The 13,554-nt window shown below is 40.6% G+C and overlaps 1 protein-coding gene across 1 annotated transcript in view; it reads right to left on the bottom strand.

Annotated features, from left to right (window-relative positions):
* Positions 1-349: 349 nt before the first annotated feature.
* Positions 350-13,554, bottom strand: part of RERG (RAS like estrogen regulated growth inhibitor) — a 110,504-nt gene continuing 97,299 nt past the window's right edge. The window contains exons 4-5 of the mRNA XM_049822366.1: positions 4,920-4,993; positions 350-4,186 (exon numbers count right to left, since the gene is read on the bottom strand). Of these exons, the coding sequence (XP_049678323.1) occupies positions 3,779-4,186; positions 4,920-4,993 (482 nt within the window). The 3' untranslated portion in view covers positions 350-3,778. The remainder of the gene's footprint in view (positions 4,187-4,919; positions 4,994-13,554) is intronic.

The following is a 13,554-nucleotide window of genomic DNA, read 5'->3' as shown; positions in this document are numbered from 1 at the left end:
TTGAGATACTCAGCAAGGACATTCGGTTCTGTGCTTCACTGTAGATGCTGCCTGACCTCTTGATTCCAGGCCTAGCAGCCAAGTAATTTCAAATAAACTGATCCAAATGCTGAAGTGCTTATTCAGGCAAATTTCACTGTTTGGTTTCCTTAGATAAAGATTTAATAATAACTGAATCAGGACTCCTGGAACTGGCCCCTTAAAAGCTGGAAGACAACACTTCAGAGACAACTAACAGAAGATCAATGAGTAAGAGTTCAGTACAGAGCGCACTATTTTTTTTATTTTTTTTATTTTTATTTTTATTTTTATTTTTTTCTTATATATTATCTACAAGCACAAGCTTTCATATTTTGAATGTAAAAATGCATACAGATCATTATATATATAAAAATCAACTAGCCTTGTAGCAAACTGCCAGATGCAACTATCCCCAGGTTTGGGGACAACTTGTCTGGATCCAGGTGCAAACCCAGTGGCTGATCCTCACTTCCATCCATGGTTGCACCGAACCCCCAGATATGAAGATTCTCAAAGTTCTAGGGAAGTCTTGGTTCCTGATCCAGGTCTTGCAGCGTGGGCATGACTAACTCTTCATCAATTGAAGATAAATACTTAAAAACTTCATAAATGACAATCAACTTGTTGTAGGTAACAAGTATCCATTTCACCTTTCCTCCCCCTTTTTGTTTATTGTCCTTCGCAACCTCTCTCTGACGAAATGACAACGGGCAGAGGAGAGAAATTTAATGTTAATGTCATACACGTACATTTAAATAGCAGCAGTAGAAACAGAATTTAAACTGTTGATGCCTGCTGCGGAAAGGCTACTGAATGTGGGTCCATGTTGCATTTGGCCTTTTCAATGCTTGGGCACTTTTTGGCTCAATTTGCACATTGTAGAAATATGACACATTTATAGCATAGCCAATAATATGTTGCAACTTTGTGAGCAACAGTAAATCAGATTGCATTTAATACTATGTAATATGTATCAACAGATTATAATATACTATAACTGGCTTGATGAGCAGCCCATTACACCGAGGAAAAAAAAATTAATGAGCAATTAAGTAAAATTTGTGTTTGTGTGGGAGGAAAGGTCACAAAATAGCAGCCTCCTTTTTGACCGGGTGTTTATCATGTTTGGCAGTTTCCAAATTCAGTCTTTGCAAAGGAATGGTACTATTTTTATTAGAGGTTCTTTATATAACAAGTCATGTTTGCACAGTGGAACATTTTCTTTCACCAGGATTTTGTAATTTCTCCATGCAGACATTATAAAAGAAGATATAATTGGCTGGAATTCTTTTGGAAAGTATGAGGGGCACAGCTTAGCCTCTCCTTCCTTTCAACTATCCTAATATGAATATGATTATTTTCTCTTATCATTCATATATTACCTTTTTGCATTTTAAATGCACCTCAGGTCTGAACCCCAAGAAAGGTTTTCAGAGAAAAGAACTGTTGAAGTTGTCTTAGAGAGGGATAAATCAATTGCTTAGCATACCAATATAAAGACTTTCCTCTCAGCTATGTTGCCATGGGATTGCAGGTAAGGATTTTGTTTACTTCAGATTCGTGCAACAGCACTGATTTGAAAGATAACAGAATGACTTAGTCCTCAACTTGCAAATGCTCACTCCGGCTCCTAATGTAACATACATGGCTGCAGGTTCAGACTTTCAGCTAGTGACTACTGGTGCATGCACAGGCACTAGCTCTTTCTTTTACACTCATTGATTCTGCATTACTAATTTTTTTTTTTTTTTTTTTTTTTTTTTTTTTTTTTTTTTTTTTAAATTTAGTGATATAATGAATAGTTTGGGAACAGGTGTGTCACAGAGATAGTGATATCACCTGTTGCAGGAACCCCCTGCCCAGAAGCACATGGTGAGGTTTCCATTGCAGTGCGCCTAGCTGATGTATGGCAACATACCTGAATATGAGGACCGAAATATAGACATTGATTCCAGAAGAGTGAAATGAGTTTTCACTATCTAGAATAGTGGAAACAGAGAGAACAAACAACAGCACAAATAAAATACACATCTGAATGTGATGATCTTTGATGCTGGTTGGCTAGATGAGAATGTTTAAAAAAAATGTACTGTGGTAAAGTATCTTTAAGCCAATCCTTTTGAAAAAAGTCCTGACTTGGGACTTTTCTCTGTTGACAGGGCTTGATTCTCCAGCCTGTTCCACCACTTATATGGCTACCTATAACTCTATAAAGTGCTACCCAACCAGATATCCTCACTCTCCTACATCTGTGGTAATTTGTGTTTGATAGCCTTTTGGTGTTACTTCCTCAGAGAGGCAAATAACCATATGAAGTACAAAGCAGTGGAGAATGAAGTTGTAACTAGTTGCTACAAGTGGGCTGGTCCTCAAAGGAGAATACTGCTAATATTCCCATTTGTCATTCCAGCCTTTGGCTGTGGTTCTACATGATGCCAGTCTGAGCTGCACACCATGCTGTCTGAAGGGATGCAACACAACTGGTGGGACACCAGCACAATCTGAATGAAAATCTTCCAGTCTTGGTTCTTGCATCTCTTAGCATACAAGTAGACCGGAGGCAAAACTTGACAGCTGGCTTAAATGAGATGCATGAGGGAGGAGGAAGGAGGAGAAAAAACTGGACACTTTTTATCGCAGGCGTAAAAATCTGATAAAATGCACTTTCACTTCAATGTGCCAGATAAGAGTCACAAAAAACCTGTGCTGGTTTAAACCACAGAGTGCTTCAAGCAACATCTGGAAGTTTAAACAACTGGAACTTATGGCCTTTTGATATGGTGGAGGCCATTCACATCTGATTTACATTTGGTCTTAGACTTTAAATACTTGCCTTCCCATGGATTCAGTTCTTCTTCGGTGTAAGGTAGAGTAAGAGGAGACAAAAACAAAAATGCAAACAAAAGCTAAAAGCTACCCATAACTAAATCAATGGTAATATGGTTATTTTTTAAGTTTGATTTCCCAACACATACACTCCATTTCCCCAAGCACAGTACTGCACTTTCAGGGGGAAATGCTGAAATGCCACTGGACTAGCTGATTATTTCTTGACGAATTCTGCAGTTTCAGAGGATCTGGAAAGGCAGCTGAACTTCAGCTCTGTTGAAATGTGTGTCTTGCTGGCTAAAGACTCCATGAAATAGACCTTTCCTATATTTTTTGCGTACCTTGCTGTGAACATCAGCATTCATAGATTTGACAAAAATAACAAGGAAGGACAGTTTGGAGTAAAAGCACACAATGCACCAATTTAGAGCTGGTGAAAGGTGTCAGATGAATTTTCTGGTACAACACAGCAGCCTCTATGTGTATTCAGTCCTTGAGAACACTGGTTGTGACGGTTGTTGATGGACTGAGGGCTGAATCTTAATCTCCAATGGCTACTGAGCAGCTGGCTGGCCAGAAATGATGTTTAGGCACTACTGACTTGCAGGGGATTGGAGCCAGCCTTGTAGAAGCAGAAGATGCTCTGTCAGTGCCAATCCCCACAATCATCTGGTCCTTTGGAGTTTGCTTTTTTTTTTTTTTTTTTCTTTTTTTTTTCCACATTAGCCAGAAGCAGTGTGGCTAAATGTGTTTCAAAACAGGAAAAAAGTCTGACCCCAGGTTACTCAAAAAAGCGTTGTGGTTTGTCTTTTCTATTTATTTTAATTGCAAAGCTTTGACCATTTTTAATTAAATGTGCTCTGCCTGCCTCATCCCTACTCCAAGCTAATATGCTCTAAAATGCTTCTTTAGCTTAGTACAGCTCTTTTTAGCTGCTGATTTTGGTAAGCATCTTATTAATTGCTTGCTTGACGTGGGTGGTGGAGCTTCGTCTCCGTGTCTTGCCCTGGACCATCTTTCGACGCCGTACCTCACGACAGAGCTCATAGAAGGCCTCCATAATGTTGCCCTCTCCTGTGCAAGCAGAGCACTCATAAAAAGCACATGCTAGTTCTGTGGCCAGCTTTTCACCTTCCTCTGTGCTGACCTGCCTGGAGTGATCCAAGTCTGCTTTGTTTCCCACCAGGATCAGGGTGACATTTTTGGGTTTTTTAACTTCATCCAACAAGTTCTTAAGTGGCAGCACTTCCTCAAAGCTGCCTCTGTCCGTGATGTCATAAACCAGCACGAAGCCTTCACCCCATCGCACGTGTCCTTCTTTCTGAATAGCATCCTCCTGTTTCGAAAAGACAGACACCAGCCTTAGGAATTTGATTTATGAAGAAGACACCAGGCCTTCAGACAGATGTTGGTCCTCCAAAACCTACAAAGCCATGTACATCTGCTCTACTTTATTATACTTTACGCACATCACCTCTTTTATCATGTAGCATAGGAGATCTACTCTACCAAGGTGCCATGGGCTGCCTGTGGACAGGCTGGTAGCAGACAATTGGAAGAGGGTCTTTGTTGAATCTTACCCAGCACTCAAACTGCATAGGACTGTGCAGCATGAGCACCTGATATGTTTTGAAAGGAAGGGAGACCTGACTATGACAAAACTGTTCTTCACTTTGGTGGGGATCATTGACTGAGGTTGTAAAGCCTCAGCACTTGACTGTAGAAAAAAACTGTAACTTTGTGTGTAATAATAACAACATGTTGTTGGGTTGGCCCTGAATCAAGGAATGAGAACAAAATCATTTTAATCCCAGAGTAAACCCTGACTTGTTTGTTCTTCCAGTGTTCGAAAACTCTAAGGAGGGTCCCTTGCAGAAGGGTCTGGATCCAGCGTGCTGGGTCCAGCAGTAAGGCGATGGTGGTGGAGGGGGGGCTCTGCTCAGAAGCAAGCTTCTGTGCCAGAAGTGGAGCACACCTGCCACCCACCGCACTGCTGTCACAACCACACTCCCCTTCCCTGCTGTCTATCTAAGCCAAGGTATTGGATAATAGTACATGTACCCACGCACCTGACCAGCTGTATCTAGTATCTCCATGGAAACCACTTCATCATCAATGGTAGCTTGGTGACGATATGTAGACTCTAAAATAAGAACACATTTTGTGAAACTTATTAAAGGAAGGTAAATTTTTTTTTTGTATCTTCCTTACAGCTATGCCAGCACAAGACCTGATATGCGACATACAGCTCTACCGAATTTTATTTGTTGGAGCTCTTCCAACCATTCTGGAGCATACTCAAGTCCCTCTTCCTATAACAGTGACTCTTTTACCTCTCCCCAAACTCTTTCGTTCTCATGTCTTATACCTGCAAAGGGCTGTGCCTGTGGACGCTGCACTCTGTGCCCAACAAGAGGACAGAGTTTTCTGTGGCAAAGCTCTGCAAGGCTGCAGCCCATTTTTCATGTTTGCTCATAGGGAAGGCTGCCACCTCTAAAGCACAAATACCACTACTCTCAAAGTACCCAGCTCAACAGCCTGTCACTGCATAGCTTGAAGTCTCACAAGATCAAAACCAGGACGGTTGGAGATCAGGGAACCTAACCACTAAGCTCAGGCCTTATACTGTGATAAAATTACAGAACAGTTAGCTATTTTAGGAATGTCTCTTTGAAACATGCTGAAATCATCACATTCCCCTCCTCTAGCAAGGGCTCAAGCAGTGATTTCCCTGTATATGATTTATAAGGATAACCAGTGGGCATTAAGCATTCACACTATGCTACAGGAAAAAAGGAACTTATTTACTATGTCCCAGGTCCTGGAACCCTGCAACTAATCAGAAAGCTAATGAGAAAAGGGCTTTGTTTTATCTTAATGAGCTGATTAGTTAAATTTGATAGCATTTGACCTAAAACTTGGAAAATTATCTCTGCTAACACTCAGATTTATTACTGTTGCGAGCTCACAGATGTCCTATATCAAAAGGCAAATCCGTATGCTGTAAAACTGTGGCCAGTGACTATGAATGCTTTGCATTGTCAGAGACACAATTCTTTTATTTGGTGCAAATCTCCTCAACAGGAATGAAGGATATCTTTAAGGAAACACATTCCTTTAATTTGAACTTCTGAAAGGGCTCATGCTTGGTGAATACCTTTTTTCGTTATGTACTTAAGAATGTCACTTCTTCATAATCATGAATGTTTCAATGCTGTTAGTGCTGCAAACAGTCTCTTCCCAAACCAAAAATGTCACTTCCCTCCTGTGCCACATTAATTGCTTTAAGTAGCACAGCTGCCTCTAATAGGGACAAATGGTCAATTTAATTAGGCAGATGGCAAGCAATCTTGCTGTAGGGTTTCAGGCAATGAAGACTAGGTTTTTCAAAGGCTGTAAATATCCCTTCTGTTTAAAGGAGGAGTTGGAGTCCTACCTTTGTGATCCTGAGGCTATACCTACAAAACAGAGTAAGACATAGCTAAGTCTCTCAGTGGTATGTCTTATCTGTATACCCTCCTGGCTGTAGCAGTTCCCCCAGGGGAATGCAGAAAAGGCAAGAGCTCTAGTTTGGCGTGGAACCTTCAACAAGTTGTTTCAGTGGCTAAAATGTCCAGTGCTAGGCTGGGACTCCATGTCCAAAGTCATTTGGGAACTTAGGCTTTGTTTCTTTTGGGGACGGTGCTGTGAAGAAGAGATGGCTCTCTGAGTAATGTGATGTTAGCTCCTTACTTGTTTAGGCCTTGCAATGCTTAAATGCCTTCAACTATCTGGCCGTGCTTGACACGTAGCTGTTGAGAGTTGGTCCACACAACTTGAGAAAGTGGTCATCCAGCCATGTTTGCAGCATATCTTCTTAGAAGGCAGAGTGCAGTAGGCCATACAGCTCTTCCCCGTGAAATGGGAGAATAAATCTCAAGGAGTAGACTTGTGCTTGCTGCATAAAAGCAGCATGATTCTTAAATGATATTTGAATTCTCAAAATAGGAGTCTGGCAGCACTTTGTGTTGAAAATTTAGCTCTCTTTTTGGCTGCTCACATTGGGATGGAATTTGATCCTGAACGAGTAGCATTGATTTGGGTCAGATCAGTGTAAATATATCTTAGTAAATGTGTGTCTGTTCCTGTGCTTTGGAATATGTGGTAGCTGGGTGAATTTTAATGAGGAGTGTAAAACAGCTGGACATTTAAAGCATTTTTTTTTGTAATCACAGACATGGCTTCTCCTTCAAGGGAACAGAAACATCTGAAGTATCTGGTTATCTTGTGAGTTATGAGCCCTGAAGTTGTGGTTTCCAGTCTGTTCACATCAATCCCATGGTACTTCACAAATGGATTGCCTTGCTTTGGGATTTATTAATATCATTTTCCCTGTGCACTTTTTTTTGAGACATGCAGCTAGAGAGAAAGTAGATGATGAGATACCTGCTGGATTCCTAACTGAAACCATCAACAATGCAGGTGTCCGTGTCTCAGCTAAGCACCCTTGACTCATAATAGAGTTGATGAAGTAAAATAGGTGTTGGATATAGTTTGATCTCTCTCCTGGGATAAATCACACTCAGAAGCACTTAGAAGTCTAAAATTGGTCAGATGAATCCAGTCTTATGCTTGTGTCATCACAGTCAAGTAGAAAGAGCAAAGTGTAATGCTGTACCAGTGGCTCCCAAGATGACAATAGGCAACTTTCTGAGCTTCTGATTGTCATTTGCACCAGGTGATGCCTATATATTACGTCTATAGCTCTATGGCTAAAACCTCAGAGATAGTAAAGAAACCTCAGAGCTGCGTTTTGCTCTTCATAGACTCAGTCTCAAAACTGCTAGCCTCAAAGCAGAGTTAGGGAGCTGCTGCTGACTGAGCCACCGTGTGCCTGACACTGCTAGTGCTGTGGAAGTAGTCATATTTGGTGTTTTGCTCTGTTTCAATATAAGTAAGTAAATCTGACCCATTCTTGTTGGTTGGAGGGTGCGTTATGCTTCTAGTCATATTCCCAATAACAAGATCAAAGGTGCTGATGAGTGTGGTTTTGAAAGCTGATGTCAGATTTCAGGGTCCCGCTTGGTTATAAAGCTGCAATCCCACAGCACCTTTGCTGTGCAAAACACTCTTGGTTCTCACAGTCCTAACATTTGAAAAATTTAAGTTTATTCCAGAAACATTTAGACCTGTCAAGAGGCCTGAGAAACTTGTTGGAAAGTGGTAGCAGTTGGTTTGGTTTTTAAGCCTATAATATATTGCCACAATAATTCATTAATAGGAACTGGATAAAATTACCACAGCTGCTGAATAATTACAGAAATAATGATTTGGGGGAAAAAATTAATTTAAAAAAACTCCCCCGGGGCTCTCTGTTGATAAGCGTATTACAAATCTCCCTATTCTTTTGAGCAATGTGATTTTAAAAAAATGCAGGAAAAAAATGACAAAGCTTATATAGAGAAAACTTTGAAGTCCATGATCCATAGACTGTCCATGGATATGATATTCAGTCACAGTTTGACCATATCACATCCTTGTGCTATGCTTATTGTGATATTTAATAGAGTTTTGGCCTGTAAGACTTAGCTGGTCATTTATCAAACCTATTTGTCCAGTATTATCTACTGAATATATCTGTTCCAGAAGATTATATTTTCTGGAGAAAAACTATTATCTGAGAAGTAATTGCTAGTTCTTAGTTTATATTTGCACTGATGTAAAAAGCTGTAGTGATGTAAAAAGCTGTTTTCAGTACTTGTTTATTTTGAACAGGAAATATATATCAGGGCTATGTCACAGCTCTGGAAGGAAATATTTGCATTGGAAGGGTTTATTGCTTTTAGGAAAACACTTGTAGTAGGACTAGGTAAATCAGCTGAGATGGAGCAATGACATAAACCATTTTACATGGAAAGTTAAGGAACAGCCTGGTCTCTTTTGTTTGCTTTTAAGTACAGAGGGACACAAATTCTGTTTCCATTCAGAATTTTAGTTCATTTTTGTCAGGAAAGGTTAATAAAACAAGGACGTATAAAAATGCTCTAAGAAACTTTGGTCTCATGGTGGCTTTCAGCCAATTGGATCTGAGAACTGCAAGAGACCTAGAGAAAGAGCTTTTGTGTAATAATTATAGCTGAGTTTCCAGACCAAAAAGCTTCAGCTAATAGGCGTGAACTTCTGAGTTACGGTTAAAGTCATGTGGGATGGCAATGCAGCAGTATGTTTAAAAGACTAACATTTCCCATAATTATTTCTGACTACAAAATAAAGGTTCCTGTTGTTTGTTTGTTTGAGCAACTCCCTGCTCATTTAGACTCCTGCAGTCTTTGACATCCATCAGGATGGCACTTGTCTATCACATTTGAGAACAGCGACTTTGACAGCCCATTGGGGAAAAAAATTTACCTCCGTTACTAACCCTGGTGTTGTCTGATATGTTCTCCAGAGCCTTCCTTGAACCTGCCTTTGTGAAATCTGTCCCCTTCTGCATTTCCTTGCTGCTTCAGGAACTTTTCACCTTTCAAAAAGCCCCTGTAAGTTGAATGTACCTTCCTGAATCAGAAAGTTTCTCCTGTCTTCTTCCTTCCCCCACCCCAGTTCTTCTCAAAACTCAGCTGAATGTATTTTTCTTGCTTGCATCTGGCTGTTACTTACTCCATCCATTATTTACCTTAGAGGAGGGGTTTTATTTTGCAACCATCAGTGGTTTTTCAGTAAGCACAGTACTGCCTTTGTGTATTTAGAGTGTGTTTCTAATGCTAATGTAGTGTATCCCCACATCTCTTTATTAACTGCTACTACAGACTCAAAAATAAGCACAGTTGTGTTATTTATCAATAATACCATCAAATGATGTGCCATGCATTGTTATTGCAATCTTTATTATCACATGTAAAAGAAGAAAAAGTAGTAAAAAAAGTTACTGAAAGGAAACTGTGACTGACAGCTCTGATAATTGGACCTGGGTTCTTCAATGTTGTGTTTCTGCATGTGCAACCCCCAAGAGTCAGGAAATATAGAAGGACAAGTTCCTGGGAGTTGTACAGTACCTGCAATGTGCTTTATATATATGACTACTGTAGTACATGAACATTTGCATCAAACTACACATTTAAACCAAAATGTGTATGAAAGAAGAAGGTATTTCTTTGCGGTGATATTTAATTCAGCTCTAGGGACTCCAGCCTGCTTCACACGCAGCCTGCCGTTGTGAATGCTGCTTTTGGAATTGATTTGGTGATGTGCAAAGGAGTTTCTCTTCTCACTTCATTTTTGGCTCTTTTGGCTGCCTTCTATAAGGCTACATTTGCTGTAATCAGAGTTATGACTGCAGTACAGCAGGTATTCCCAAACTAGTCAAATTAAAGCTGAGCACAAAAAAGCCATGTGGGTGGCACTGCGGGCAGCGAGTGTCTTGCCTTGCTGAGCTGCTTTTAGTTGCTGCTTTCAGTCCAAGGTGAAGCTCTCAAGTATTTCTGACCCGTATAAATCCAGGCTGGGTAAGAATAGAGACCCTATTAATGCCTCTAAGGAGGCACAGGGCAGAAGAGCCAGTGTAGGCTCTGGGCAGTCAGCAGGCATGTGCCTCTGCACCAGCCAGGGTGTGGGGCTGTCCCTGGTCCATGCAGACTGGCAAAGACTATTAGTAGGTGACCTTAGAAGAATCTTCAGGTGCTGTGGGGAACTCATGGGGGACAAAGGATGCTCCATGGAGCACGGGGACACATGCAAAGAAACGACTACTGCAGTATGAAATGGGGAACAAATTCAGAAGTAATAAGGCTTCATTAGGTCTGCTGCTTAGTGAGCAGTTTGGGTTTTATCATGTTTTCCTATTTTAATAAAGTAGGAAGGTAATAGATGGCTTATGCATGCATAGACCCACTAGACTATAAAGTTCTCATCTTGGTATAAAAGGATGTGTTGCATCCCCAGAACTTGCTTTTTGTTTAGAACATGTTAGGGAGATATAAAACTAGTCTACAGAAAAGCATTTTTTCTTGGTGTGTTGATATTTTCAATAAATAAATTTTGGTCTCCAAACAGAAATCCTAAAATACAGTTTTCTTGAAGATACCTCTAAAAATAATGGGAAGTACGTCTATTTGTTGGCTTCTGCTGCATATGATTTTTCTCCTGTGTATGATTTTTCTCCTGTATGTGAAGACTGGGTTTCTTTTGATGAGAAAAGGAGTGGTGTTACATTTTCATTCCTACAGGTTCTGTCCTCATCCAGCTTTTACTGAGATAGGCAGAGAAAATGTGTACAGATACCTGGGAACTAGATTAATTAAGGCCTGCTGAAAGAAAACCAACAAAGCCAGAGCAGTGCTAACTAGCAGGAAGTAAGCTTCAAGGCTTTAACTGCTTTTTAAATTTCTGATTTAACTTTCCCACCAGTGATAAGCAGAGGCATTAGTTCCTGGTAGGAATTACACCCATGACAAGTTTAACCATATTTTGCTACGCTTTTTTGTTTGATTGTGGCAAGAGCTCTTTGTTAGCAAAGCTGTGAGTTTCACCTTGTTTCTGCCAATATAAATGAAAACTAACCAGCGAGACTTTTCTCACACCTAAAACAAGCAAAACAAAAGCTTGCTCTCCTGAAGGTGCAAAAGCAAGCACTGGAAACTTCTGCTCATCTGGAGAATATTTCAGAATATGATGAGCAAGAAGAGAAGTAGGGGCAAAATATTTTGCAGCTGTAGCTACAGCAAGAACAGCCACTGCCATTCTGATTTTTGCTGTCTGTCGAGCTACTGTAAAAAGGCAATATTTTTATTACTGGCATCAGGAGTTATCTTCATCTTGAGACTCATATGAAAGAAAACCCACATTTTCAGATAACTGCTTCCCATGTTATTTTAAGCATCTTCCTCTGCTGCTCTCAATTACAATTTCATCATTTCGAGCCTTTGCTGAGCATTTTAGAAGCCAGTATTGGGAGTTTAAGGTGCTCTAGGCCATACCAGTCCATTTCCTTACAAACACCTCAGAGAAATCAGGAATACTTTCACGGCTCATTACTTTAATACATTCAGTACAAATTCCTACTGCTAAGGAGTATAGTAAAAACGTTAAAATGTATTAAACGTGTATCAAGTTAAGTAATGTTTCTACTGTTTTGAAGTGGGAAAAATAGAAGCCCAGGAAGATGCCTAGGAAGGCATAATCTGGGCTATTGAGCACTGAATGCTTTAAGCAGTGAGGCAGAAGGAATGAGTAATTTTGTTAATAAAAATTGAGGATGCTAATAGCTAGAGTCTGGCTTGAAAAGAAGGCTGTTTTCCAGCAATTTATTAAGCGTCTACACATTTGTCATGGTACTGCCTGAAACGCAGGTTGGCAGCCGTTCCTCCTAGCCCCAAACAGTTGGTTACCATTCCACCTCGCTTTGGCTGAAAGCCCATACTGGACCACATATGTTATTGCTAGCTTGTGCTTGGATAAGCCGTGGTTGTCAACATGGGTGTTCAGATGAAATATGCAGAAGGCAAAGTTCTGCAAGATGATGGCAGAACTTCCTCCTCTTTTGCTCGCTACGGAAAACGGTTATTTTTAATCATGGTCATGTCGATGATCTGGTCTCTAGCAGTGTAGACTGCAGTATCCTGTTGTGCAGCAGGAGGAAGAGAGGGCTGGGAGGGGAGGCTTCCCCAGGCTGCCTTCCTACTGGGGCTGCTGGTCTGTCAACCTTTACACCCTAGAGCTGAAGGCACCATCAGTTAATGATTTATTAACACTTACTTTAGTATGGGCCCCTTTGTTAAAACTTCTGTTTGCTGGCTGGGCAATTTCTCTCTCAGCTGTGTTGCTGGGAGTTAGTATTTTTAGGGTAGAGGCAGGCAGTAAACCTTCAGGAGTGTTAAGACAAACTTGCTGAGTGAGCCACAAGTCAAGAAAACTAGAAATCTACACTATACAAAGACATGTGTTTCTTCAACTTGTGATCTACAGCAGGGAAAGCAATCCTGGGGATGAAGGGCTTGTATTCAGATGGTATTCCAGCTGTCCAGGCAACGTGTTAGCTGAATAAACCAGAGAGCAAAGACAGTCCTTGAGAACTGTAGTTGGACCTGAGGACCTCAGCTCTTTTTCATGGCTCCGTTGGCACAAGATTACCCCAGAAAAATAGTTCTTGCATCTTCTCTTGCTAGAGTAAATTATTCTTAGTGAGGTCTTGGTTCCCACTGCTAAACTGTTTCTGGTTATCAACCATTTTGATGGAAGCTAGTTTGGATATATTCCCACTCTGCTCTGTAGTTTATGTTGTTTGTACAGATCTGTATTTATCAGGTGCAGAAGAGAAATTCAGGCTGGCAACATTTGCTAGTGTTGTAATGTTAATTACATTACATGTGGTATCTGCAAACTTCCCTTGTAGTCCCTGAATGATACCGTTTTGCTAACAGAACCCACAGCTACAGGTGTGGTTATATAGGCAAAACTACCCTTCTAATGTAAAAATAAGCTTCCCGCACCAAGCTTTCCAATGGGAAAAGCCTTCTTGCCAATGTAGACAATATATTCGCAAAGTGATTTCTGCTGTTCTTGCCACAGCAGTGAAATTTATAAATCTTGAGCTGGTCTATAGGAGATTAAGTTCTCTGCTGCGAGATAATTCAGGGCACTAACAGAGGTGTGTGTCTCCCTCCCTCAAGCACTTGTTTACCTCGTGTACCTTTCTGCTGTCCTTTGGCTGTTTCATGTTATGCTGGAGAA

This window comes from Accipiter gentilis, chromosome 18, assembly GCF_929443795.1.
Source record: "Accipiter gentilis chromosome 18, bAccGen1.1, whole genome shotgun sequence".
NCBI classification, from domain to species: Eukaryota; Metazoa; Chordata; class Aves; order Accipitriformes; family Accipitridae; genus Astur; species Astur gentilis.
Note: the sequence above shows the minus strand (reverse complement) of the source record. Positions and strands in the feature narration are given on the sequence as shown.